Source organism: Mobula birostris, chromosome 22, assembly GCF_030028105.1.
Source record: "Mobula birostris isolate sMobBir1 chromosome 22, sMobBir1.hap1, whole genome shotgun sequence".
Taxonomy (NCBI): domain Eukaryota; kingdom Metazoa; phylum Chordata; class Chondrichthyes; order Myliobatiformes; family Myliobatidae; genus Mobula; species Mobula birostris.
In genome coordinates, this window is record NC_092391.1 from 46,326,063 (window position 1) to 46,353,926 (window position 27,864).

At 44.0% G+C, this 27,864-nt stretch overlaps 1 protein-coding gene and 1 long non-coding RNA gene across 2 annotated transcripts in view; both read right to left on the reverse strand.

Moving 5' to 3' along the window:
* The window catches only part of LOC140186440 (uncharacterized), a 143,898-nt gene that overhangs the window by 47,994 nt on the left and 68,040 nt on the right, over positions 1-27,864 (reverse strand). Inside the window, exon 16 of the mRNA XM_072240711.1 lies at positions 738-820. Within this exon, the coding sequence (XP_072096812.1) occupies positions 738-820 (83 nt within the window). The remainder of the gene's footprint in view (positions 1-737; positions 821-27,864) is intronic.
* Positions 22,257-25,484, reverse strand: LOC140186405 (uncharacterized). The gene is made up of 3 exons (XR_011882861.1): positions 25,414-25,484; positions 24,873-25,059; positions 22,257-22,685 (listed from the first exon to the last, which is right to left on the reverse strand). It is a non-coding gene; the product is annotated as an uncharacterized lncRNA (long non-coding RNA).

A 27,864-nucleotide genomic window follows, 5' to 3' on the forward strand; every position in this document is an offset into this window, starting at 1 on the left:
CTTAGCCAATCCAGATCCGTTTGGAGTGTCTCCAGACACGCTGTGCGAAATGACTTGCAGGAGAACAGCACCTGGGTGGATAACAAAGAACAGAGGTGATGATGATGGACCTCCATCCCTGTGTTCCTTAAGTCATCTGATCAGATAATCATCACCGTAAAATGATTTGGCATTCTTTGCTTCCAGCACAATTATTTCTGAACCAATTGTATAAAGAAACTTCCAGTAGTATGCAATATGGTGAAGTGTGGCTGACATTAAAAAAATTTGCAGTAAGATACCAATATTAATGGACGTTTAGTTAACATTGATTTCTATAAACAAGCGTAAAATGGTGCATTTTTATTGGAGTAGTGAATATAAATAAAGTAGCAGAGTGGAGAGATCTGGGATAACAGATAATCATCTAAAGTGATAATAAGTTTATAAGAAAGTAAAAAAATATATATCCTGTACCTCCACAGAATGTTGGACAGATGTTTGGGAGAAACTCATTGGCTACTTGCCACTCAGATTAAGACAGTATGCTCAGCTACTTTTCTCCATTCTTCCAGCCAAACAGGCCAAATTTCCAGCAGACTAGCAGCAGAACAGCACTGACTGTTTCAGTCATGGGTTCCCCATGGCCACTGGTGCACATGGGATACTGTCTGTTTTCAGATTGGGCAGAGAGTCAGCAGCTTGGAACAAACTAGCCTTTGAGTTGGGGGCTGGAAGTTCTACAGTGAGAGGGCTACCTTGCGACTTGAAGACGTGATCGAATATGGCTGGGATGTAAGGGTACTGGGGCCTCCACTGTGATCTCTGGAGAGCGTTGGGTCTGTTGGGTAGGCAATAAAGAATGGTAGATCAGAGTATAAGCAGGTGTGGGTTAGGGTCAAAGAGTTGGAAAAGTGGGGGAGGAGGGTAGAGAAAATTTCAAGGGCTGGTACAGCAACCAGCCCACTCTTCACACATTTAAACCTTTTACTGTTGATGCATCCCAGCTTGTTGAACGCTTTTCTACTTTTATTCCATTTCTTAAACATGATTGTTCTAATTAATCAAAGTTTAAAGTAAATCTATTATCAAAGAACAAAAATGTCACCATATACAACCCTGAGATTCATTTTCTTGCAGGCATACTCAATAAGTCCAATAACCATAGTAGGATCAATGAAACACTGCAACAAAAGGGTGAACAACCAATGACAGCAAACTGTGCAAGTACAAAAAGAAAGAAAAAGTAATAAGAAATAAGCAATAAATATGGAGGACATGAGATGAAGTGTGTTTGAAAGTGAGTCCATAGGTTCAGTGATAGGTCCAAGTGAAGTTGAATGAAGTTATCCCCCCTGGTTCAAGAGCCTGATGGTTGAGGGGTAATAACTGTTCCTGAACATGGTGGAGTGAGTCCTGAGGCACTGAAGAATGCATGACCCGAGTGGTGGGGGCCCCTGATGATTGATGCTGATTCCTTATGACAAAGCTCTGTGTAGATGTGCTCCATGGTGGGGAGGGCTTTACATGTGATGGACTGGGCTGTATCCTTTACTTTTTGTAGGATTTTCTGTTCGAGGGCATTGGTGCTTTTATACCAGGTCCCCTGAATATTTAACTCGTGGGGAATTTAAAGTTACTGACTCTCTCCACCTCCGATCCCTGATAAGGACTGGCTGACAGACCTCCGGTTCCTTCTCCTGAAGTCAACAATCAATTCTTTAGCACTCAACAAATCACCCCATATGAGCCAGATGTCTTCTGTGGGTTCATCCTCCTGAAGGATGCTCTCATGTCAGTGTCAGAGACTGAAACCACAGGAGCATCAGCTTTGGGAGCACATGATGGATCCCTATGCTTTGATGGTCGAGCTCACATGGAAGTGAAGTCCTGTTGTCACCTATGTCACAACATTGGAGGGTTGCAGATGTTGTTCTCTTATTCAAGAAAGGGAGTAGAGATAGCCCAGGAAATTATAGACCCGTGAGACTTACTTCAGTGGTTGGTAAGTTGATGGAGAAGATCATGAGAGGTAGGGTTTATGAACATTTGGAGAGGTATAATATGATTAGGAATAATCAGCATGGCTTTGTCAAAGGCAGGTCATGCCATACGAGCCCGACTGAATTTTTTGAGGATGTGACTAAACACATTGATGAAGATAGAGCAGTAGATTAGGTGTATATGGATTTCAGCAAGGCATTTGATAAGGTACCCCATACAAGGTGTCTTGAGAAAGTAAGGAGGCATGGGATCCAAGGGGACCTTGCTTTGTGGATCCAGAAGTGGCTTGCTTACAGAAGACAAAGAGTAGTGGTAGACCGGTCATATTCTGTATGGAGGTTGGTGACCAGTGATGTGCCTCAGGGATCTCTTCTGGGAAACCTACTCTTCATGATTTTTATAAATGACCTGGCTGAGGAAGTGGAGGGATAGGTTAGTAAATTTGCTGAAGATACAAAGGTTGGGGTGTTATGGATAGTGTGGAGGGCTGTCAGAGGTTACAGCAGGACATTGATAGGATGCAAAACTGGGCTGAGAAGCGGCAGATAGAGTTCAACCTAGATAAGTCTGAGGTGGTTCATTTTGGTAGGTCAAATATGATGGCAGAATATCAATGGTAAGACTCTTGGCAGTGTTGAGGATCAGAGCGATCTTGGGGTCTGAGTCCAAGTTGTGCAGGTTGACTTTGTGGTTATGAATTTCTTATGTTCTTTTGAAGGCATATGGTGCATTGGCCTTCATCAACTGTGGGATTGAGTTTAAGAGCTGAGAGGTAATGTTAAAACTGTACAGGACCCTGGTCAGACCCCACTTGGAGTACTGTGCTCAGTTCTGGTCACCTCACTACAGGAAGGATGTGGAAACTATAGAAAGGGTGCAGAGGAGATTTACAAGGATGTTGCCTGGATTGGGGAGCATGCCCTATGAGAACAGGTTGAGTGAACTTGGCCTTTTCTCCTTGCAGCAGTGGAGGATGAGGTGACCTAATAGAGGTGTATCAGATGATGAGAGGCATCGATCATATGGATAGTCAGAAGCTTTTTCCCAGGACTGAAATGGCTAACATGAGAGGGCAGTTTTAAGGCGCTTGGAAGTAGATACAGAGGAGATGTTAGGGGTAAGATTTTTATGCAGAGTGGTAAGTGTGTGGAATGAGCTGCCAGCAACAGTGGTGGAGGCAGATATGAAAGGGTCTTTTAAGAGACTCCTGGATAGGAACATGGAGCGCAGAAAAGTAGAGGTCTATGGGTAACCCTAGATAATTTCTAAAGTAGGTACATATTCAGCACAGCATTGTGGGCTGAAGTGCCTGTATTGGGCTGAAGGGCCTGTATTTTGCTGTAGGTTTTCTAGGTTTCTATGTTTTCACTTTGTAAGAGGTGATAAGGTTCAGGTCCTGATACAGCTGTTGAGCATTTTTCATTGATTCAAGTTTCATTCGGAATTGCCTCTTCAGCCATGAGATGGCTTTCCGGAGATCATACTTGGATGTCTCATAACTTTCTTGGTCACCAGACTTGATTGCCTCTGATCTGGCCCTCAGCGGATTGTGGATCTCATGGTTAACCCAGGGCAACTGGCTGGGGAATACTGAATGATTATGTGGGGACAGACTCATCTGTGACTTTTTCAATCGTTCATGTCAACCATGGTGTATTCATTCAGATTCACAGATGAGTTCTTCAACCAGTCCGCTGACTCGAAGCAATCCCATAGCTGCTCCTCTGCCTCCCATGATCACACCTTTATTGTCCCAATCTCTGAAGCCTTGCCCTTTAGCCTCCACCTTTATGCAGGTAGGACAAGAGCAGGCTGTTATAAGATTTCCCAAAGTGTGGTCTGGGCATGGAACAGTAGGCATTCCTTATCTTAGTAGAGCAGTGATCTAAGGTGTTGGGACCCTTGTTGCTACAGGTTATATGCTGATGGTAATCGGGCAGAGATTTTTTCAAATCCCCGACGATGTTTTGAAATGGGTGGACGGTTTCTTGTTTAGTGACAGCATCATGTAGTATCTTAAATACCTGATCACAGTTGGCCAATGATGATATGTAAATTGTGGTCAGGAACATGAAGGAGAACTCTTGGTGAATAGAATGGTCGGCATTTGATAGGTGTTCAAGGTTGGGGGAACAAGAGTATGATATAACTGCCACATTGGAGCACCATAGAGAGTTTATCGTGGAGCACATACCTCCAATTTTGCCTTTTATGAATTAGCAATTTGATCCACCCGGTGTATTGAGAACTTTTCAGGTCTGATCAGTGTATCTGGCGTACTCTGAGAAAGCCATGTTTCAGTAAAGTACAGAACCCAACAATTTCTCATTTCCCTTTGATACAGCAATCTTGCCCTCAGGTCCTCAGATTTGTTCTCCAGTGACTGTATAAGATGCTGGGTAGAGGGGGCCTCATCCCTCTGTGTTTCAGCCTGGCTTGGAGTCCCCCACCCCCTCTGCTTGCTTGCAGTTATCTTCTTCCGAAGATCATGAAATTTGTAGATCATTAAGTTGATTTAAAAGTATCTTGCTTCAAACGAAATTACATCAGAGTAATTCAAAGGAAGTAGATTTAGAAATATATCACATAGCCCGTAAAACATTGTTGTGATTCACCTGTGCCATTTTGACCAAATAAAAACGTGCCTATCCAAACCGCTCATAAATGTTGCAATCCAGCAGTTCCTCTGGCAGCTCATCCCACACTTGCACCCATGCTGAGTGAAGACGTTCCCCCTCAGATTTCCCTTAAACATTTCACCTTTCAATCTTAACTTATGTCCTCTAGTTTCAGTTTCACCCAATCTCAGTGGAAAATTCCTGCTTGCATTAACTCCGTGGTCACCGGAAGAATATACAAACTCCTTACAAGCAGTGGTGGGAATTGAACCCGGGTTACCTGTACTGTAAACATTGTGCTAACCACTACACTATTGTTACATTCCCTACATTCTTATCAATCCCCCCCATCCCCCATCCCCACAGATTCGACACTCATTGGCACACTAGGTGCAAATTACAGTGCCCAATTAACCTACTGACCCACTCGTCTGGGATATGAAAGGGAACCAAAGCACCCAGTGGAAACCCAGGGGGTCACAAGTAGAACGTCCAAACTCCACATAGGCAGCACCCAAGGTCAGGATTGAACACAGCTCATTGGCAGTGAATCTACCAGCTGTCCCACTGAGCCTCCGTTAATGAATGATAAGGCCCTTGTGAGCACAGAGAAAAGAGGAACCTCGGTGTACCACTCCAAGGTCCCTGCAGGTGGCAGCACTGGCTGATTAGGTGAATGAAGGTAGACGGGATACTTTCTTCATCAGCTGAGTTATAGAACATAAGACTTCGGATATAATTTTGTAAGACATTAATGAGGTCCTAGTTACAGGACTGTGTGCATTTTTGGTCTCAGCACTGTAGGAAGGAAATGAATGCATTATAGAGGATGCAGAGGAAATTCACCAAGGTGTTGCCTGGGATGGAGTGTTTTAGTTACGGGGTGTGAATGTAAGGCTGTATTTGATTTCCTTGGAGTAAGCTGAGAAGGGACCTTACGTATTTAATATTTCAGGAATATTTGAGTAATTTTGTAAATATGTTGTTGATGAAGCAAGCTTGTTCATTTAAAATAATTGATTATGGGTTCTATGTATAAATATGTGAATTGCATTTGTCATCATGCTACCATATGATATGTGCGTGCCTCACTTAAAGCAAACCCAAGTTAGACTCAAATTTTAGTCTCTCATGTCTTCCTTTGAATTAAATGGCAAAATAATTAAAATGGAATTGGACACTGGTTTGGCTGTTTCAGTCATTCCACAAAATGAGTTTGAATGACATTTCAAAGATACTAAACTGAGGCCTGTAAATATCCAGCTAAGGACATGTACTGAAGAAAAGATAACTCCTGTGACATTTTTAACAGTGAAATACAACTAACAAGCCCTATTGAGCTTGTATGTGGTAAAAACAGGAGGACCAGCATTGTGGGGATGTGAGTAGCTGAGACAACTGCAACTAGATAGGCCATCCATCACTTCCTGCAATGAAGCCAAGTGAAAGTGAATTATGAAAGGTACTGGATGATGCCACAACTGTCTCCATGCTGAACACCAGGAACTGCTTACAAACAAGAGAAAGTCTGCAGATCCTGGAAATGTAAGCAGCACACACAAAATGCTGGAGTAACTCAGCAGACCAGGCAAGAACTATGAAAAGAGTACAGTCACTGTTTCGGGCCGAGATGCTAAGATGGGTGGCCACAGCAAAAACAGGATCTCCCAGAGGCTATCCACTTAATTCCACTTCCCACTCTCCTTCCAGAATGTCTATCTGTGGCCTCCTCTACTGTTGCGATAAGTCCACGCTCAGGCTGGAGAACAACATCTTATATTTCGTCTGAGTAGCCTCCAACCTGATGGTATGAACATTAATTTCTCGAACTTCCAGTAGTAGACCCCCCCTCACCATTCCCCATGCCTTTTCCCTCTCTTCACCTTATCTCCTTGCCGGACCATCTCTGGTCCTCTTCCCCCCTTTTCTTTCTTACATAGCCTTCTGTCCTCTCCGATTAGATTCCCCTTTCTTCAGCCTTGTATCTCTTTCACCAATCAACTTCCTGGCTCTTTGTTTCACCCCTCCCCCTCCCAGTTTCACCTACCAACTTGTGCTTCTCCCTCCCCTCCCCACCCTGACCTTTTAACTCTACTCCGCATCTTTTTTTCTGCAATCCTGCTGAAGGGTCTCGGGCCGAAATGTCGACTGTATTCTTTAACCATTGATGTTGCTTGGCTCGCTGAGTTCCTCCAGCATCTTGTGTGGGGTACCATGAACTGCTGCCCAGTAGAAGACAAACAGGTGTTGGTGCCAACCTCTAAGCCTTGGTTGGAAAGCACATGGGACCAAGGAAGGACCATGCTGCCCAGAGGAAGTGTGAAAGAGATGAAAGCAGTGGTCTGATTACCCCAGTTTTTGTCAGCAACATATCTGACGAAGCTTCTGATATATTAATCAGGCAGTTACTTGCGACATGTGGCTTGGTTTTAAGCTGGAAGAGAGTTCAAGGAGCTTCAGGAAAGTTGCAAGCATTCAACTTTTGTGAGTATAAAGAACCAGAATCCACTCTGCATGCATTAAGTTTATTGCATGAATGACAAGTGCGAGATAATAAAACTGCTGAAAATAGATGCAAAGACCAAAGCCCAGCTGGGTAAATTGAAGGCCAAGAAGGAGTCAATAGAGATACGAAAACAAAGGATTTATCAGATGAGGCAACCTGGAGGAGAGATCAGATTGGTAAGGGAGCAATAGAGAATACTCTAGTGAATTAAATGCATCTTCCCAAGATCAAGATGCACAAACTAGAAGAAGAAAAAGGAAGGAGAGGAAAGGTGTCAGAACCACTTCCTGCAGTCTCAGAGTCAACTCCTACACCCACTGCGGAGGAGGCCCCAGAACCAGAGATTGTGTCACAGCCATGTCTTGCCTGCCGAGCAGAGTCATTCCCCCTTGTCAGAAAAGACAATAACCCACAAGAGTAAGAAATTGTACACACTGATTAAATCTTTAGGCCTGAATGAGACATTTTAAAATGTACTATGCTATGAATGTCTGCATCTGGTAGTTATACTGCGCAGTGTACTGTGTATATAGTCGAGGTGCATTCTCTGTTGAGTTGGAGTTTATAGCTAAGAAGGGAGGAGTGTTGTGCACTTAATATTTCAGTGATATTTGAGTAAACGTTGATTAAGTAGTCTTGTTTAAAATAATTCATTATGGGTTATATGCATAAATAGGTTAATTGCATACGTCATCACACTATCACATGATACGTGCACACCTTGCTTAAAGTATACCTGAAGTTAGACTCTCGTGTCGTCCTTTGAATTAGTTTAATATTTGAAGTTATAAATCGTAACAGACCTGACTAAAGTAATCGAGATTAAAGGACATTGCCCACCATTGAGAACATCTACCATAAATGCTGCCTGGGCAGGGTGAAAAGTATTATCAGGGATGCATCTCACTCTAACCATGGACTTTTTACTCTCCTCCCATCCGGTAGGCGCTACAGCAGCCTCCGCTCCCACACCAGCAGGCACAGGAAGAGCTTCTTCCCTGAGGCTGTGACCCTGATGAACACCTCATCACAGCACTAAGCAGTATTGCATCCGTATTGTACTGTCTCAGTACTTTTATATTTGTGTGCTGTAGCACTTTTTTTATTCGCAGTTATTTTGTAAATAACACTATTCTTTGCATTTCTGGTCAGATGCTAAATGCATTTCATTGACTTTGTATCTGTACTCGGCACAATGACAATAACGTTGAATCTAATCTAATCTAACATAGACAGGGTGAACAGTAAGAAACATCTACAAATCAGAGGTGTCTAAGATTAGAGTCCATAGCTTAAGAGTAAAATACATGCACATATTTTAGAAGTATTTTTTGAACAATTGAGTTACAAAGGCATAGATGGATACAGGGAAATGGGATTAGTACGCTGGGCTGAATGGTGGCTATATTTGGTTGGACTCTATGACTCAATAATCTGACTCCCTGATACCTCGGTAAGATCATGACAGCCCCTCACAGTTTTATCCAGTTGGATACTTGTCCTCTACACAGTGTCTCAGTCTGAAACTGTGCAGCAACAGCATTAAGGCTGAACACTCTGCAAGCCAGTCGGTGAATGCCAGAGTCGCTGCATTGAAGGGGAAGACCACTTTGCTGATTTTCACCTGTGACTGCTCTAGATTTAAATTCAAGTTTTCCAGTACATCGTGTTTCCTCTTGATGCTAAAGTTCAATTCATTTCCTTAATCCTGGAAACAAAATTAGGTTTCATTTTCCAAGCTGACCTTTCAATTCAAGTGAAGGGATCTCAACGGAGAACAGGCGCTCCGTAGGCGTTCTGATAGAATGGCGTCCTCTGTACTCGTAATATATTCCACATCCAAATAGGCAGATTAGTTTTTGCAGATTTTAAGTCAACGTAAAGTATAAATTACGTTTCTTACCGGTATCGATGTGGAGCGCAGGTCTTGCGGATTATGCCTCTCTCGCTTTGATGTAGTATAGTTGCATGAAGTTCAGAGCTGAACTACTGCTGAGCACACAGAAAGCACCATTTACTGATCTGACAGCTTTATAAGGAGGAAGTGAAATAACAAATCGTAGGAGGTTCTAACTAAAGGCTGGTTGAGGCAAGAAGTGCAACAGCAAACGCAGAATTTCTTAACCCATGTTAACCACAGAGATTTAAACTCCAGTTAGCTCCGTTTGTGACAGAGTCTGAAATCATACTGGCAGAATATAGTTACACAGCTGGTGGTTCAAGAACAGTTCCTGCTCATATTTTGTCTCAGTACTGCAACAGTATGACTGCTTTGCATTACAATCAATACTTCGCTTTGCTCTCAAGTGCAGTTTATTGTCTGGGATCACTGACAATGCTAAGAGCCTTGCACGTGCAGTGCTCCTGATAAATATCTCCGATGGGTGGAAGAGAGATCCTGATGATCCTTTCAGCAGTCCTTGCAAACCTTTGCTATGTCTTGTGGTCAAATGCTTTGCAATTCTCATTCCGGAGAGTGATGCAGCTTGTCTCAATCTCCTCAGGAAGTGGAGATGCTGCTGCGAGTTCTTGACCAAAGAGATGGTGTTGAGGGACCAGGTGAGATTGTCTGTTATGCGCACTCCCAGAAACTTGGTCCTCATAACTCCCTCCACAGAGGAGGCACGTATGTGAAGTGAGGAGTGGATATGTCTATCCACAGCCTCCTCTACTGTCAAGATGAAGCCACACTCAGGTTGGAGGAACAACAGCTTATTTTCCATTTGGGTAGCCTCCAATCTGGTGGCATGAACATTGACTTCTCAAACTTCAGCTAATGCCTCCCCTCCCCCTCGTATCCCATCCGTTATTTATTTATACACATACATTCTTTCTCTCTCTCTCCTTTTTCTCCCTCTGTCCCTCTCACTATACCCCTTACCCATCCTCTGGGCTCCCCCCCTCCCCCTTTTCTTTCTTCCTGGGCCTCCCGTCCCATGATCCTCTCATATCCCTTTTGCCAATCAACTGTCCAGCTCTTGGCTCCATCCCTCCCCCTCCTGTCTTCTCCTATCATTTTGGATCTCCCCCTCCCCCTCCCACTTTCAGACCTCTTACTAGCTCTTCTTTCAGTTAGTCCTGACGAAGGGTCTCGGCCCGAAATGTCGACTGTACCTCTTCCTAGAGATGCTGCCTGGCCTGCTGCGTTTCACCAGCAACTTTTATGTGTGTTGAGGAGTGGTCAGCCTGCATCTTCCTGAAGTCCATGATGATCTCTTTGTTCTTGTCCACGTTGAGACTTAACTTCTCTGCATTCTCTCTGTACGCTGCCTTTTCATCGTTGTGGTGAGGCCAATCTTGTGTCATCAGCAAACTTGGTGATTTGGTTTGAACTGGGCCTAGCAGTGCAGTCGTGCCTCAGCAACGCGAACACACGACGAGGGTGGGGAGCAGGGGGCTTCCTCATTGAAACATTGTTCCATGCCTCAGACTGAGTGTTAAAGTCAATCAGCCCATCAGGAAGAGAAGATTCTCTGTCTTTGACACGCAGGGTGGAGTTTCAGTCTGTTATGGACTGAATGCCTCTGTCACAGAAATGGCTGTATATTCTCTGTAAGTGATCCCATTTCGCCTTCCTGATGGTGCAGGAAAGCGCAGTTCTTGCTGACTTGGGAGCCGTCTTATCCCCTGATTTGAAGGCTGCATCCGATCTTTCGCCACGCTCAAACCTCTGCTGTGTCCTCCCATAGATGTGTTCTTTCTGGTAAAAGTTGTACATGATCTGTGTTTGTTTTTCTAGTGAATTCTTTATATCTGATGCTATGTGCCTGTGATGGTGTTACTGATAAGTTCTCCATTGTACCTATGCACACATGTACTTGTACTTACAATTTAAAGTGGGGGGTTATATGGGAGGCAGGGTTTGAGGGTCAGCACAACATTGTGGGCCGAAGGGCCTGTACCGTGCTGTACTATTCTATATATGACAACAAACTTGACTGACTTTGCATCTGTAGGACAGCTCTCCCAATGGTTAATTTCCAAGAAATTGAAGAAATATCACGGGATAAACCAGTGCCTAATGCACCTATTTTAACATTACCTGAAATTAATCACTGGAACTATTGTTTCCAGGCACAAAATTAGACTAACACTTCAGGTTGCATGTTTGATTTTTTTTTCCACGGTGTTAAACATGCAACAACAAACATTACTGCTAACACGGAGCTCATATCCAAACGAAGAAGCTGCTGTTGCACCGTTCCAGAGACCCAGGCTGAACTCTGACCTCTGGTGCTATCACGATGGAGTCTGTGTGCTTTCCTGTGACTGTGGATTTTTCCTGTGTGTCCAGGTGTCTCTCACATCCCAAAAGTGAGCACAGTGGCAGGTTAATTGGCCAGTGTGAATTGGCCCTGGTCTGTTGCTGAGTATGAGAGTCATTGGGAAGTTGATGGGAATATGGGGAGATTAAAGTGGTTTAGAGTAGGATTAGTGTAAAGGGATGATTAATAGATGTGGCCTCTTTGGCTTGTTTCCATGCCATATTGCTCTATGACTCTTTGACTTCAAAAGACACATATAGTCCAGCCGTTTCAACAAAATGCTCCTAACTACAAATGGACTTTGGCCTAAATGGGAAACATGGGGCAACCAACAGCTTGACTGTTGTAGCCAACATCCCCGGTTCCTCCATTTCAAATCCTTTCTCGCTGATAGGACAGATCTACCACTAGTGGTCAGACATTGGCACATAGTTCTGAGGGAGTTTTCAGCACTGACTCCCCATGCCATGAAATCTTAACACCTTGAGGTGGAAACCCATCATACATGGACATAGAAACCCTTCACCTACCCACCTCCCAAATAATTTATCCTTACTTCTCTGTTTTGAACACCAGCTGGAATAAATACAAAGTCTGAGAATAGACTTAGTGGAATGGACCAGCTATAGCAGTGAGCAAGCTGGTGAAGAGTGGAGCTACCAGTTGGTCCTTAGCAGGCAGTGAGTTACCATAATAAAGTCATACGTCACGGAAGTGGGCACTTTGACCCAACTGGCCCTTGTCAATCAAGATTACCATTTAAGCTAGTCCTATATTCCTATGCCCCTCTAAACCTTTCCTAACCATGTATCTGTCCAAGTATATTTTAAGTGGTCCCTTAATGTTATCATAGGTGGGGGAGGGAGTTGCGTAGTGGGGATAAGCTCCCACTAGCTATTAAATGCTCCGAATGACATGAGTCTCAAATTGCCTCTGACAAGCAAGTCAAGCTCTTGGCCTTCACGTGTGGCTTAGCTACTAAATCCAGCAAAACCTTGCTACTAAACGAGTCAGAACCCCTACTGACAAGGCAGGGGGCCTTAAAATCAGTCGCTCCGGGCAGATGGAGTTCATCAATGTGGTTGGCAGCTCATCTAGGAAAAGGAAAACTCGGATCTCAAACCTCTGCTGCCTTGCGGCTATACCCACTCATGGGAAAAGCTTTGGGAGTAGACGTTGAGAAAAATTCTGGAGCTGGAATCCCTAAGGTAGTCCTACATTGAGTTCCATATTGGCTGGAAACTCTTGCCAAGTTGCTGGTGTCATTCCTTTGGGCTCATTAGCCGCGTGGAGAGGGGAAGCCTGCGGCAAGGACAGCAGCTCCCCTGGCTTGTGTATAATGTGGACAGCTCAGATGCAACATCTATGGTCAACACCAACCAACAGAGAGCCTAACGTTTTAAATGTTGATGAGCCCGTTTCTGACAGTTCCTCTGACAGCCCTTTCCGTATCTGAGTGAAAAAGTTGTCCCACAGGTTCCTACTAAACCTCTCACGTCTCAGCTTAAACCCATGTTCTTTTGTTCTTGATTCCCTAACCTTGGAAAACACTTCTATAAGTTATTGAGTAAGACAAGGGAGTGACAGTTTCTTAATCCCACCTATTGCAGATGCATCTTGTTGACAATAATGGTTGGATTTACTATCTCATAACCTTTGTTGAGATCATCGAACAGCTCAAAACTGGACATCATGGACCTTAGAAACAGCAGAATTGTGTTCTGCTGTAATCCTAAGGGCTGGTATATCCCTCACTGAATTATTGCCATTCAGCTAGTGATGAGTGGTTATTGTTCAATCAGGAGTGCAGAAGAACAGGCGAGGAACGCCTTCAGGCTCAGCTCAAAACAAGAATTACCATTTTGATACTACAACACATACTGATCAACAAGATCAGTCATTGCTGGACAAGTTTAGAAGAAAGAATTGAATCAGGAATGCAGACCTGCTATTTTCTGCTGTGTATGATGGGAAAAAATTAAGTACTAAACACAATTAAATAGCTGCAACTGTGTCCTCAACAATGGAGAAGGAAAACAAATACATATCAAAGGCAAGGCTGATGTGTCTGCAATCTCCTTTAAGCAGACGAACATAATACAAACCGGGATAATTCGTTCAGCCCTTTACTCTGCTGTTTAATAATAAGATTATAGTCAAGCTTTTATCTCTGTCATTTTTCTGTATTAACTCATCCCGTGAGTTTTACCTATCATATTAGTTTTGAATATAATCAGAGTCTGAAACTTGACAAGAGTCTTGGGTAGGTAACTTGAAAGATTCACTACCTTCTAGACCAGGGGTTTATGCCATGGACAAATACCAGTAAACAAGGGGTCCATGGAGCCCAGGTTGGGAACCACTACTCTGGAGTGAAGAAACTTCCCTTCACCTCATTCCGAGCCAACACTTAATTGCAAACGGTGAACCTGAGCCACTGACTAAATAGTCCTTATTGGTTCTGTCCTATGGAGTCCACTGTCACGACTGCGCCATTTAACGCTGTTCAAGAAACAACAGGCACCACTTGATACAGGAGAAGTTATGGAACCAGTCCACATTCCGGTGTCCTGACACAAAAACAGAATGTGTTGGAAATACGCAGGTTGCCCGACAGCTTCTGTGGGGAGAGAAACCGAGCCAAGGTTTAAAATCAATGTCTTGACCAAATTTGGAGAGGTGTTTTGGGTAAACAGAAGAGGCAGGACAGAGAATGGAGGGAATATTTGTGTTGGGTGGAGATTAACACTGTGCATGTGACTCAATGATTCCTGTACAACCAAGTTACAGATAATAAGAGCACTAAAAATAAACTATGTTCTAGAACCGTGAGAGGCACGATACAGCAATTGCTAGAAATCTGAACCTAAAGAAAATGATGGAAACACCCAGCAGATTAGGTAGCATCAGTGGAGAGAGAAAAGGCTGAGGATCTTTCATCAAGGTTCTCAGGAGTAAAGCATCCCCGTACAGAACTGTTCCTTGAACTGATGTCGGGCTTCAATGGAAGAGCTTAAGAGGCAAAACATGGAACACAGCAGGGAGCAACGCACCTAAAATGCTGGAGAAACTCAGCAAGGCAAGCAGCATCTATGGAGGGAGAGTTGACATTTTGGGCCGAGACCCTTCAGGAATTGACATGACGGTTATTGAAAGCTCAATGTCTCCCTTGCAGTGGAATTATTCACCAATGTTCTTCCATTCATGCATTTAAGCAATCTAAGTCTCCAACCTTTCACAAACACCCCTCTCTCCCAGTTTCCTCCACCTCCTCCCCGCCACCCCACAATTCGGAACCTGCTTGTTTCCTCACCTCTTCAAATGACCGAAGTGCTAACTCTGCTTCTGATTCCACAGATGCTGCCTAATCCATTGAACATCTCCAGCACTTGCTGCTTTTATTTCTGATTTCCAACATCTGCAGCGTTTTGATTTTCAGCATTCTGGTGATATCGAATGTTGGGGCTCTGCCACTGATTGCATCTCAAGACATTCAAGTGGTGGAGCAGTTAGAATGTATCACCCAAAGACCACCCATCAATCTACCCTAAATAACCAGAAAGGTAATGAAATGTGTGGTTGATGCGTTGTCAAGAGACCATCACTCAGTAATAGACTGTTCAGGCCTGCTCAGTTTTGGTTTTACCAGGGCTACTTGCTTCGGGACCCTATTCCAGCCTTGGCCCACCTTTTTCTAACCTCTGAGTACCTATCTCTCCTCCAGGATCATTCAGTATTATGAATTGATCTCACCATCAATGAAGATGGTGGCGCGACCGTTCCGAATTGATATCGATATGTGTTAACTAGGGGGCCGTGCACAATCCTGATTTGATGGAGACAGATGTGAGAAGCACAGAGGAACACCTGGAAAGCTTCTGAAATGCCTGCTTTGCTGCCGCTGCTACTGTGCGATCGAGAATCTCCGGAGGGGAAGGCCCCAAATCCTTGGTTTTGCCTATCGCCTGTTGCTGGGGCCGAGGTCGAAGCACTTGTCAGAGATGGTGCTCGGTGTCGAAGAGGTGGATTGGAGGCTCGGAGTTTTCGGACGGACTCGGAGTCGGACTGTGGTCGGATGCTTCCAGGATGCTGCATCGGCCAGTTGGCAGCGCTGGAGGTTCACCGTCTGCGTGAGATGATGGGACTTTCAAGAGACTCTGAGACTTTTACCGTGTGCATGGTCTGTTCTTATCAAATTACGGTATTGCTTTGCACTGTTGTAACTATATGTTATACTTATGTGGTTTTTGTCAGTTTTTAAGTTGGTTTGTCATGTGTTTCTGTGATATCATTCTGGAAAAACATTGTAGCATTTCTTAATGCATGCATTACTAAATGACAATAAAAGAGGACTGCGAGTCCTCATAAACTAATCTAATCTATCCCAGAGTACTGCACTATCCTTCTCGAAACCTACCATCACCAACCTTGTTTAAAGAAAAATCCCTGAGCCCTGTGTAGTTGTACACTGTTACCCCTCCTTGGATCTACTTTTCCATGAATAAACTGGAAACTCCCAAACAGATGCTGGAATCTGGAGCAACAAACACGCTGCTAGAGGAGCTCAACGGGTCGAGAAGCTTCCATGGGGAAAAAAAACATATTGTTGACATTTCAGGTTGAAAACCTGTGTCAGGTCCTGCATCAACAATATTAACATTTACCTTCCCCAACACTCCATGTTTGAATCCCTTCATCAAATTCCTGCCCTTGCCACAGTAACAAGAACTCTTACTCAGCGGGCCATCTGAACAGACCACAGATCAAAGCTCCATTTTCCAACCACCAGGATGACCCCTTTCCTTGGCAGCTACCTGAGATTCATACAGATTGCTAAAAAAACTTGGTGTCATATTTGATGCTAAGATGAGGTGTGATGATAGCATTGAGATGGCTGCCTATTTCTCCTTTACACTCCATTCAACCTTTTCATCTCTACTTTTTTCCAGATGTCCCTCAAAACCATAAATTATTAACATGTATGCAAATAGTTCTTTCTGTGGTTGTGTGCAAGTGGCTTTTAATATTGTTACTAGGAACCATAAAAGGTGTTTTTTTTGTGTTAAAATCAATATTTAAAACATATTGTTACTACCTATAGGGCTACTAGAATGCAAATTTATGGGTCTTGGATGCTTTGAGTCACACAGGTCCGCGATTGAAGATTAAAAAAGCAGCACTTTGCAGCAGTCTTCGGACTTTGAACTGTGGACAATCAGTGAACATGATTTATTAGCAAGGGCAAATAAAATAAGGCAGGGACAAATAGTTTGGTCATTGTTGGGGCGACCATTGTGTGAGTGGGCTAGTGTTAGAGTGGGGAGGCTTTGGCTTTGGCTCATCAGGCTTACGCGAGATCAGGCTTCAGTGAGTTAAGTATCTGGTAAGTTTCTTCTTCTTCTTTATTCTTCATTCACTGTCTGTTAGGACATAGAGCAGAGAGGATGACTCCAGGGGCAGTTATGTTCTTTGTGCAAGATGTGGGAATTCTGTGAGAGCTACAGCCTCCCAGGTAATCACATCTGCACCATGTACAGCAGCTCCTCAGACAATGCATTAAGGAACTGGTGCTTCAGCTCGAAGACATTTGGCTCATACGGGAGACTGAGGAAATGATGGGCTACACACGTCAAAGTTGCTGGTGAACGCAGCAGGCCAGGCAGCATCTCTAGGAAGAGGTACAGTCGACGTTTCAGGCCGAGACCCTTCGTCAGGACTAACTGAAGGAAGAGTTAGTAAGAGATTTGAAAGTTGGAGGGGGAGGGGGAGATCCAAAATGATAGGAGAAGACAGGAGGGGGAGGGATGGAGCCAAGAGCTGGACAGGTGATTGGCAAAAGGGATATGAGAGGATCATGGGACAGGAGATCCGGGAAGAAAGACAAGGGGGGTGGGAACCCAGAGGATGGGCAAGGGGTATATTCAGAGGGACAGAGGGAGAAAAAGGAGAGTGAGAGAAAGAATGTGTGTACATAAATAGATAACGGATGGGGTAAGAGGGGGAGGTGGGGCATTAGCGGAAGTTAGAGAAGTCGATGTTCATGCCATCAGGTGGAGGCTACCCAGACGGAATATAAGGTGTAGTTCCTCCTTATAGGAGGAACCTTATGGATAGGAGCTACTGGGAGGTAGTCACTCCTAGAATGCAGGAAGCAGGTAACTGGGTGACTGTCAGAAGAAGGAAGGGAAATGGGCAGCCATTGCAATGTAGCCCTGCGTTCATTACCCTCAATGATAAGTACTGTATGCTGTTTTGGATACCGTTGAGGGGGGGTGAGCTACCAGGCAGGAGCCCCAGTGATTGGGTCTCTGGTACTGAGTCAGGCATTGTGGCTTAGAAGAAGTGAAATGAGTTGCAGTAATGATAGAGGTTCCATAGTTAGTGGAATAGAGGTGTGATTCTGTGGACGTGAAACAGAAACCCACATGGTATGTTGGCTCCCAGGTGCCAGGGTTAAGGATGTCTCCGAGCAGGTCCACGGCATTCTTAAGGCGGAGGATGAGCATCCAGGATGTTACATATTGGCACCAATGACATAGGGAGGAAAGGCGAGAAGGTCTTGAAGAGAGATTTAAGGGAGCTAGGTGGTAATTTGAAAAGCAGGATTTCCGGAGAAGTAATCTCTGGATTGCTGCATGTGCCACATGCCAGTGAGAGTAAAAATAGAAGCATTTGGCAGATCAATGCATGGGTGAGGAACTGGTGGAGGTGGCAGGGATGCAGATTTCTGGATCATTAGGATCCCTTCTGGAGAAGGTACAACTTATACAAAAGGGGCAAGTTACACATGAAACCGAGGGGCACCAATATCCTTGCGGGCATGTTAGCTAGAGCAGTTCTGGAGGGTTTAAACTAATTTGGCAGGGGGATGGGAACTGGAGTGATAGGGCTGAAGATGGGGCAGTTGTTTACAGACAGAGGCAGTGTGTAGTCAGACTGCTAGCAAGGACAGGCTGATGATAGGGCAAAATTGCAGTCAACAGAACGAGGTGAAATGTAAAAGGAGGACTATATCGAAAAGGGTGATGAATACAGTACTGAGGGTGTTATATTGGAATGCAAACAGTATATAGAATAAAGTAGATGAACTTGTAGCAGGATAGTTAGAGATTGGCAGGTATAATGTTGTGGGCATCACTGAGTCATGGCTGAAAGAAGAGTATAACTGGGAACTTAATACCCAAGGATACACGTTGTATCAAAAGGACAGGCAGGTAGGCAGAGAGGATGGAGTGGCTCTGCTGGTAAAAAAAAATGAAATCAAATCCTTAGAAAGAGGTGGCATTGGGTTGGAAGGTGTAGAATCCTTGCAGGTACAGCTGAGGAATTGCAGGAGTTAAAAAGACCCCTGATAGAAGTTATCCAGACTGTAGTAAAGATGTAGCCTACAAGTTACAACAGAAGATAGAAAAAGCTTGTCAAAAGGGCAATACTACAATAGCTGTGAGGGATTTCAAGGTGTAAGTGGATCGGGAAAATTAGGATGGTGCTGAATCTCAAGAGAGAGAATTGTAGCACACCTGCAAGGTAGCTTTTTAGAGCAGCTCATGATTGAGCCCTCTAGGGGATCAGCTATTCTGGATTTGGTGTTGTGCAATGAAACAGAATTGATTAGAGAGCCAATGGGGGCAAGGAAATGGTGGACAAATTGAAGAAGTATTTTTGCATTAATGTTCACTGTGGAAAACACGAGCGGTATGCCGGAAGCTTGAGAGTGACGGGGGGTAGAGGTGAGTGAAGCTGCTGTTATTAAGGAGAAGTTGCTTGGGAGACTGAAAAGTCTGAGGGTAGATAAATCACCTGGATCAGTTGGTCTACACCTCAGGTTTCTGAAAGAGATGGCTGAAGGGATTACAAAGGCATTAGCAATGATCTTTCAGGAATCAATATATTCTGGCATGATTACGGCGAACTGGAAAATTGCAAACACAAACAACACACCGGAGGAACTTAATGGGTTGGGCAGCATCCGTGAAAAAGATCAGTCGACGTTTCAGGCCGGAACCCTTCGTCAGGACTGCAGGGGGAAGGGGCAGAGGCCCTATAAAGAAGGTGGGGGGAGGGTGGGAAGGAGAAGGCTGGTAGGTTCCAGGTGAAAAACCAGTAAGGGGAAAGATAAAGGGGTGGGGGAAGGGAGGCAGGGAGGTGATAGGCAGGAAAGGTGAAGAAAGAATAGGGGAAAACACAATGGGTAGTAGAAGGAGGCGGGAACATGAGGGAGGTGGTAGTTAGCTGGGGGAGGGGGCAGAGTGACATAGGGATAGGGGAAGGGAGGGGGAGGGAATTACCGGAAGTTGGAGAATTCTATGTGCAAATGTCACCCCACTCTTCAAGAAGGGAGAGAGGCAGAAGGAAGAAAATTATAGGCCAGTTAGTCTGACCTCAGTAGTTGGGAAGATGTTGGAGTTGTTTGTTAGGGACGTGGTTTCAGTACTTGGAGCCACATGTTAAAATAGGCCGTCGTCAGCATGGTTTCCTTAAGGGCCTGACAAATCTGTTGAAATCCTTTGAGGAAATAACAAGCAGGATAGACAAAGGAGAATCGGTGAATGTTGTGCACCTGGATTCTCAGAAGGCCTTTTACAAGGTGCCACACGTGAGGCTGCTTGACAAATTAGATCACAAGATCACAAGACAAAGGAGCAGAAGTAGGCCATTCGACCCATTGAGTCTGCTCCGCAGCTCCCCCATGAGCTAAACTATTCACCCATCTAGTTCCAATTTCCGGCTTTTTCCCCATATCCCTTGATACCCTGACTAATTAGATACCTGTCAATCTCCTCCTTAAACACCCTCAATGATCGGGTCTCCACAGCCATATGTGGCAACGAATTCCACAAATCCACGACCCTCTGGCTAAAGGAGGAACCCATGGTATTACAGGAAAGATGCCAACATGTATAAAGCACTTTCTGATTGGCAGAAGGCAAAGAGTGGGAATAAAGGGAGCCTTTTCTGGTTGGCTGCTGGTAACTAGTGGTGTTCCTCAGAGGGTCTGTGTTGTGATTGCTTCTTTTTATGTTGTATGTCAATGATTTGGATGACGGAATTGATGACTTTTGTTGCTAAATTTGTGGATGATATGAAGGTAGGTGGATGGGCAGGTAGTGTTGAGGAGGCAGGGAGGCTGCAAAAGGACAGATTAGGAGAATGGGCAAAGACATGGCGGAGGGAATACAGTGTTGGGAATGAAAGGGTTATCATATGAGGATTGATTGATGTCTCTGGGTCTGTAACCCTTGGAATTCAGAATAATTCATTGAAATCCATCAAATGTTGAGAGGCCTCAATACAGTGGATGAGGTAAGGATGTTTCCTATGGTGGGGGGAGCCGAGGATCAAAGGGACCTGCATTTAAAATGGAGATGTGGAGCAACTTCTTTAGCTAGAGGGTGGTCAATCTGTGGAATTCATAGCCAATACCTTTTACTCAGGCCAGGAATAGCCAATACCAGAAGAGATTCATTAATGGTGTGTGGAGTTAAGTGTAGAGGAACTGTCAGAGGTAGTATTTTATTTTACAGGGACTGGTGGGTGTCTGGAATGAACTGCCCAGGGTGATGGTAGCAGCTGATACATCAGGGACATTTAAGATAGGGACTTAAATAGATGCTTATGGACTGTGTAGGAGGGAAGGATTAGATTGATCAGCACAACACTATGGGCCGAAGGGCCTGTAATGTGCTGTACTGTTCTAAGTTCTGAATTCCTTCAGTAAGACATGTTGTAGTGTTGGAAACCCGTATTTAATCATTCAGTCAGCTTCACCGAAGATATTAACCATCCCTCTCGGTAGCAATCTCTATTGGAGTGGCAGGTTGACTGTTCATTTCTCATTCTGAAGAACCGACACATGATCAAAACTGATACTACAGTGCAATATCCGATCTGATGTTGCACTCTTTTCTATTAATACCGCAGCAGGAATAGGTTGAGTAATGCGCAAGCAACTCTTATCAGCTTCACACTTCACTTATCATAATTCATCTGAACTCTAGGATGAGATAAGCTGTCGGTACTTCGTTCCATGGAACATGAATCAATGATTTCCTGCCTCAGCAGCAGCGAAACGGTGCCTCAATTCTCAAAGGTAGCTCGATTTTCACAAAACAAAGCTCCAGCACAACTCTAACAGTGCAAGAAGAGCAGACTAAAGACAAAGACTTGCATTCCTAAAGCCCGATTCTCAGCTCTGTGATTCCCCCAATTTGCTTGACAGCCCTGCAGGACTTCTGAAATGTAGAGAAAAGACAGAACAAAATCCCACAAAGAGCAGCATAATAATGAGCTGGCAATTGCTCAGAAATTTAATCGCATAATACTGTTTCCTTCACTCTTCATTAATTGAAAATCATTGCTTCCCCCCTGATTAAAAACTGATAAGGACCACTTCTCTAATACAAACAGAAAATGCTGGAGATACTCATCAGTTCAGGCAGTAGCTACAAAGAGAGAAACACAATTAATGTTTCAGGATGATGACCTAAAAGATCTGAGTTAATGAAAGACCATTTGCATGAAGTATAACATTTTTCTTGTTTTTATAAATGCTTCCAGACCTGTTGAGTATCTCCAAATATTTCCGTTTTTATTTCAGATTCCCAGCGGAAGCAGCTTTTGCTTTTTAATGATTTTGTATTTCAGCGCAGGAGGAGACCGCTCCACCATTCGAGCCCTTGAGTTGCTATGAACCAAATGCTGGTAAATTGGATTAGAATGCAAGGGCAGTTGGTGGTGGGCACAGAGCTAGAGGACTCTGTTTCTATGTCTAATGAGTGTAAATCCAACATGATTACTCCACCAGACACATATTGCCCTCCCCTCCCCTTTTGGCATTTTGCAGTCAGGATTGGAATCGGAACCAGGGCTATTATCATGGACAGAAGTTGTGAAATTTGTTTTTTTTTTCCTGAACCTGCAATGTGAAATAAAGAATTACGATAAATTACAAATATTAGTCAATAAATAGTGCAAAAGAGGAATAGCAAGATTGTGTTCTTGGGTTCATGGATCGCTCTGAAATCAGATGTTAAGAACAAGAAGCTGCTCCAAAAACATCGAGTGTGGGTCTTGAGACTCTTGTACTTCCTTCCTGATAATAGAAATGAGAAGAGGGCATGTCCCAGATGGCATGGGTTCTTAATGATCAGCCTCTTCACGACTCTCTAGTCTCCCTGCAGGGGATGCAGACCCAGCCTTGCACCTCTTCCATTCACTGCATCCAGGGATCTGAACAGCCTTCCCAGGTGAAGCCCTTGCACTTCTTCCTGTCCAGTGTACTGTATTTAGTAACACACTGAGGTCTCCTCTACACTGGAGGAACAAAATACAGGTATGGGTGATCACTCGTGGAGTGCTAGTGTTCAGTTTACAGGAGTGACCTGGAGCTCCTGGTTGCCTGTCACTGTGTCCTTGTCCCACCCTGACCTCTCTGTCTGCAGCATCCTGCAGTGTTACACCAAGGCTCAATGAAACTGCAGCTTGTCTTTTTTTCCCCTCTCTGTCAGGGCATCTTGTCATCTGTAGAACTCAATACTGAATTCTCCAACTTCTGCTAATGGGGTCATAGATTCATAGAGAACAGAAATGGGCCCGGCAGCCTACTTGGCCCATGCCAACCAAGGTTCCCATCTAATTTAATTCCATTTGCCTGTGTTTGGCCATATTTGTCTAAACCTTTCCTGTCCAATGTTGATAATGTACCTGCCAAAACCACTTCCTCTGGCAGCTCATTCCATATACTGATCACCCTCTGGATGAAAAAATTACCACTCAGGTTCCCATTAAATCTTTCCCCTCTCACATTAAACATGTCCTCTAGTCTTGGCAAAATTACCCAACCTTGGGGGAAAAGACCATGCATTCATCCAATCTATGGCTATTATGATTTTATTTACCTCTGTAAGATCACCACCTCAGTTTTCTATGCTGCAATGAAAAAAAGTCCCAAATTGCTCAACCTCTTTCCATAACTCAGTTCCTCCAGTCCTGGCAACATCCTTGTAAATCTCCTTTGTACTCTTACCAGCTTAATGACATCTTTCCTACAGCAGGCTGACCAAAGCAGAATGCAATATTCTGAATTCTGAACTATACCAACCTCCTTCTATTCAAACCATTAGTAGAATGTGTAAAGCTCTTTGGGAATGGATGCGGTGTTGACAGCAATACTGCTCGACTTTGTTTGGTAGTCCATTATAGCATGTTATCCCTGTTCCAACTGACACTGGTCTGGGACTGGTATTGTCTCCCTTTTCCCATTGGGCAGAAGATACAGAAGACTGAAGGCATACACCACGGATCAAAGATAGCTTCTACCACACTGTTATAAGACAGTTGAATTGTTCTCTAATACAATGAGGTGGACTCTTGACCTGACATTTATCTCGTTATGATCTTGCACATTATTGTGTACCTGAATAGTACGTTCTCTGTCCCTGTTACACATTATTTTGCATTCGGTTATTAGCTTATCTTGTTCTACCTCAATGTACTGTGTAAGGGATTGATCTGCATGAACAGTACGCAGGACAAGCTTTTCACTGTATCTCGTTACACATGACAACAATAAACCAATTCCAATTTCAAAGGAACACATGCAAAATTCTGGAGAAAGACAAGCAGGTCACTCTGCATCAGTGGAGAAGATGAACAGTCAACGTTTCATTTCCCTCCATAGATGCTGTTTTGTCTACTGAGTTCCTCTGGCATTTAGTGTGCATTGCTCAAGATTCCCACCATATGCAAATCTCTTGTGTGTCTCTCATTTCAAACTGCAACCTCACCAATATCCATACACTGTATAACTGTCTTTCTTTCTGTCCATCTCAAGACTGCCCATTTTCATCTCCCATCCTTCTCCAGCTATTTTCCATCATTTGCACATTCTGGATTGTTGGGCATGTCCCTGTCAGGCAGACTATACAACATTAGCAACACATCACGCTGACTAAGGAGCCAAATTCTCCAGTTAATGATGGCATCATCTCACCCAGTTACAGATATTGTCCTTCCCCCCAGCTTCTCTTCCACTCTTAGACCAACTCTCTTTCTCAGTTCTCATCAAGGATATTTCACTTCAATTGTTAACTGTTCCTCTTTCCATGAATTTTACCCAATCTGATACATCTGATAACTATCCTGGCATCTTCTGTTTTTATTTCAGATTAAGGACATATGCAGTTTTTTGCTTTTCAAACTATACAGAGCATAAATTAAAAAAATCACGGATGCAGTTGGACAAATTGAAAAGGCTACTGAATGGGTGATTATAACCTTAAAGACAAAAAGATCATCAAGGAGGTTTAATGTAATTAGGTTGAATGTCACTGAAATTTCATATTATAATCTTATTTTGATCTCAAGCATGAAGGATACTCACAGGGGAACTGTAATGAAGGCCAATGAATTTGGACTGCCTCTTTGACGGAGTGGGGAAGCTTGGAGGAAGTAGGCAATTAGCTTCAGTGATATATTGGGCAACAACATTACACACTGTACCTGTGTCCTGCGGACTTGATAGGGCCTTGTTGGTATCAGGAATTTTCCCATACAGCGTGTCATCAGACTGCAGTGTTGAAGGCATCAGCAGCTATTCCGGCCCTTCTCACTGATGAATGATTTCCAGATTAACAGCCTTGCTCCTGCTGCATCCTTTATTCATTCACAATTCCAGCACAATTATCACCTGAAAGAGATATGAATGAGATTCGGGAATTAACAGCAGCTGCAGCACCAGGAGAGAAAATGAGCTCAGACTGTGGCATTGTGCTTCTCCCTCTCTGAGAGATCTGGGTTGCCTGTCTGCCTTCTCTTCAATGCAGCACTCGAGCTGCAGCATTCTCTGAACTGAAAATGTCTCCTCTTCCCTTGCCTTTCGTAAGCTGCGTCCAAACATGCTATTGGTTACCCGTCCCTACTGTTATCACATGGCTCATTCAGATTTAGCACAGACTCTTGAGGAGTGGGTTGAAACATTCTAAACTTTGAAAGAGCGCAATACAAATATAATTATCCTATGCTTCACTTAACACCAGCTCACCTCATGGTTATTAAGGCCTGTGGGTGTCTGCACGTCCCAAGGGCCCAGACTGAATAAGATAGGGCAGGCTGTCACTGACTGATAGGGACATGAAACAGCCACATGGTCCACATGTTCTGTGTTATCTATTATCCAGAGGTGGTGTTGCTGATTGGCTGCCTTGTGCTGCTGTTCAGCTATGAAAAGTTCAAAGTAAATTTATTATCAAAGTACGTATGTGTCACCATATGCACCCTGGGATTCACTTTCTTGTGGGCATACTCAATAAATACACAACAGAGTAATAACCATAATATAGTCAATGAAAGACTGCACCAACTTGGGCATTCAACCAGTTCGACCAAAGGACAACGAACTGTACAACCAAACAAAAAAAAAAATCAAAACTACCACAACCACCATCATAAATAAATAAATAAGAAATAAATATCAACCACATGAGATGAAGAGGTCTTGAAAGTGAGTGCATAGGTTGTGGGAACATTTCAATGAGAGGGCAAGTGAAGTTGAGTGAAGTTATCCTCTGTGGTTCAAGACCCTGATGAGCGAGGGGTAATAACTGTTCCTCAACCTGGAGGTGTGGGTCCCAAGGCTCTTGTACCTCCTTCCTGATGGCAGTAGCAGGATGTGAGCATGTTGATAAGTTCATATGTTGTGACCTTTCTAGATTTCCTCTGCCACATAAATGGCCTGTCCTCCACAACTTCAATTTCAGGTCACTTTAGAAATAATTTCAGGGGTCCTTTTTTGTCTTCATCATTATGCAACATCCAAAAGATTCAATGGCAACTATTTTGAGGGTGAGCAAGGAGCACTTTGTGGTGTCCAAACAGATCACTCGAGCAGCATTATAAACCTTGCTGTATGCAACTTGGTTCCTGAATTCCCTTGCATTCCATCAGGAACTGTACTTCAAAATAAAACTTCAACAGTTGCCAAGCACTTGCCTTGAAAATGTCCTGCAGGACATCTTGTATCTGCCCAATTAACGTTCATGATGAAGCTGTTGGACATAATCAGGCCCCAAAGGAGAGCGATGAAGGATAGTGTGCAGAATTATGATGCAAAGTGTCACCACAATTAACTACCTCATTTCATACATTGTATTAATCCATGATTTCAGCTTGCCATGTAGGGCTATTAATACATTTGGTGCTTTGGAGTTGTGGTGTCTATTGAAATAACTGTATAGGGACAAGGGAGACACAAGAGACTGCAGATGTAGAATGAGGAGCAGAAAAGCAAACTGCTGGAGGTACTCTGTAGGTCAGGCAGCATCTGTGCAGGCAGAGGGAGGGTTGACTTTTTCAGATCAAGACTCTGCCTCAGTGGAGAGGGGAGAGAACCAGAATAAAGGGGTGAGGGATGGGGTGAGACAGGGGCTGGTAGGGGAAGGAGATGATGGGCAGGTGGAGCTTGGCTGGAGGAGAGTAAGGAGTGGAGTTAGAGATGGTAGCTGGTGGGTGAAAGGTAGAGATAGATAAGGGAAGAGAAAAAAAAAGAGGAGACATGATGGAGGAGGGGAGGGGTGAGTTAGAGACAGAGGGCGGAAGGTGATAAGTGGAGACAGAAGAAGCTGCAGATGTTAGGACAGGATAAATAAGAAAGGTGAACAAGGTAAGGGAGGAATAAGTGGCAAATGGAACCAACTGGGGAGGAGACTGGAGAAGTAGAAGTTGTAGTGTTGTAGTGAGTGGGTGAAAGGGAGGTGGAACCAGGTGGAACAAAGGAACGAAACTGAGTGACGGAGATGAGTAAACCAGGAGAGAGAGGGAACCCAGGAACTGGGATTGGTTTATTATTGTCAAATGTACCAAGATACGGTGAAAAGCTTGTCTTGTATACATTTCATACAGATCAAATCATTACACAATGCTTTCAGATAGAACAAGGTAAAACAATAACAGAATGTGGGTTTCCGGAGATTGGAATATTTAGTGCTTGTACCACTGGGTTGCAATTTCCATGTGGAATATGAGGTTTCGTTCTTCTGTTTTGTGTTTGGCCTCACCGTGACGGTGGGGAAGGCCGAGAATTGGCAGGTCATGGTGGAAATGGGAAGAGGAATTTAGATGACATATAACTGGAAACTCAGCATGGTTGCTGCAGACAGTGTGTAGGTGTTCTGCAAAATTGTCACCTAATCACTACTTTGTTTCCCCCTCTCCCCCACCCCCCCCACTGTGGAGGAGACCACACAGAAAGCACCAAGTGCTGTGGACAAGATTGGAGGAGGTGCACGCAAATATTTGTCTGATCTGGATGGTGGTGAGGTAGGATCATAAGTCCTAGGAGCAGAATTAGTCCATTTGGTCCATCAAGTCTTCTCTGCCACTTCACCATGGTCCATTTGGTCCATCAAGTCTTCTCTGCCACTTCATCATGGTCCATTTGGTCCATCAAGTCTTCTCTGCCATTTCATCACGGTCCATTTGGTCCATCAAGTCTTCT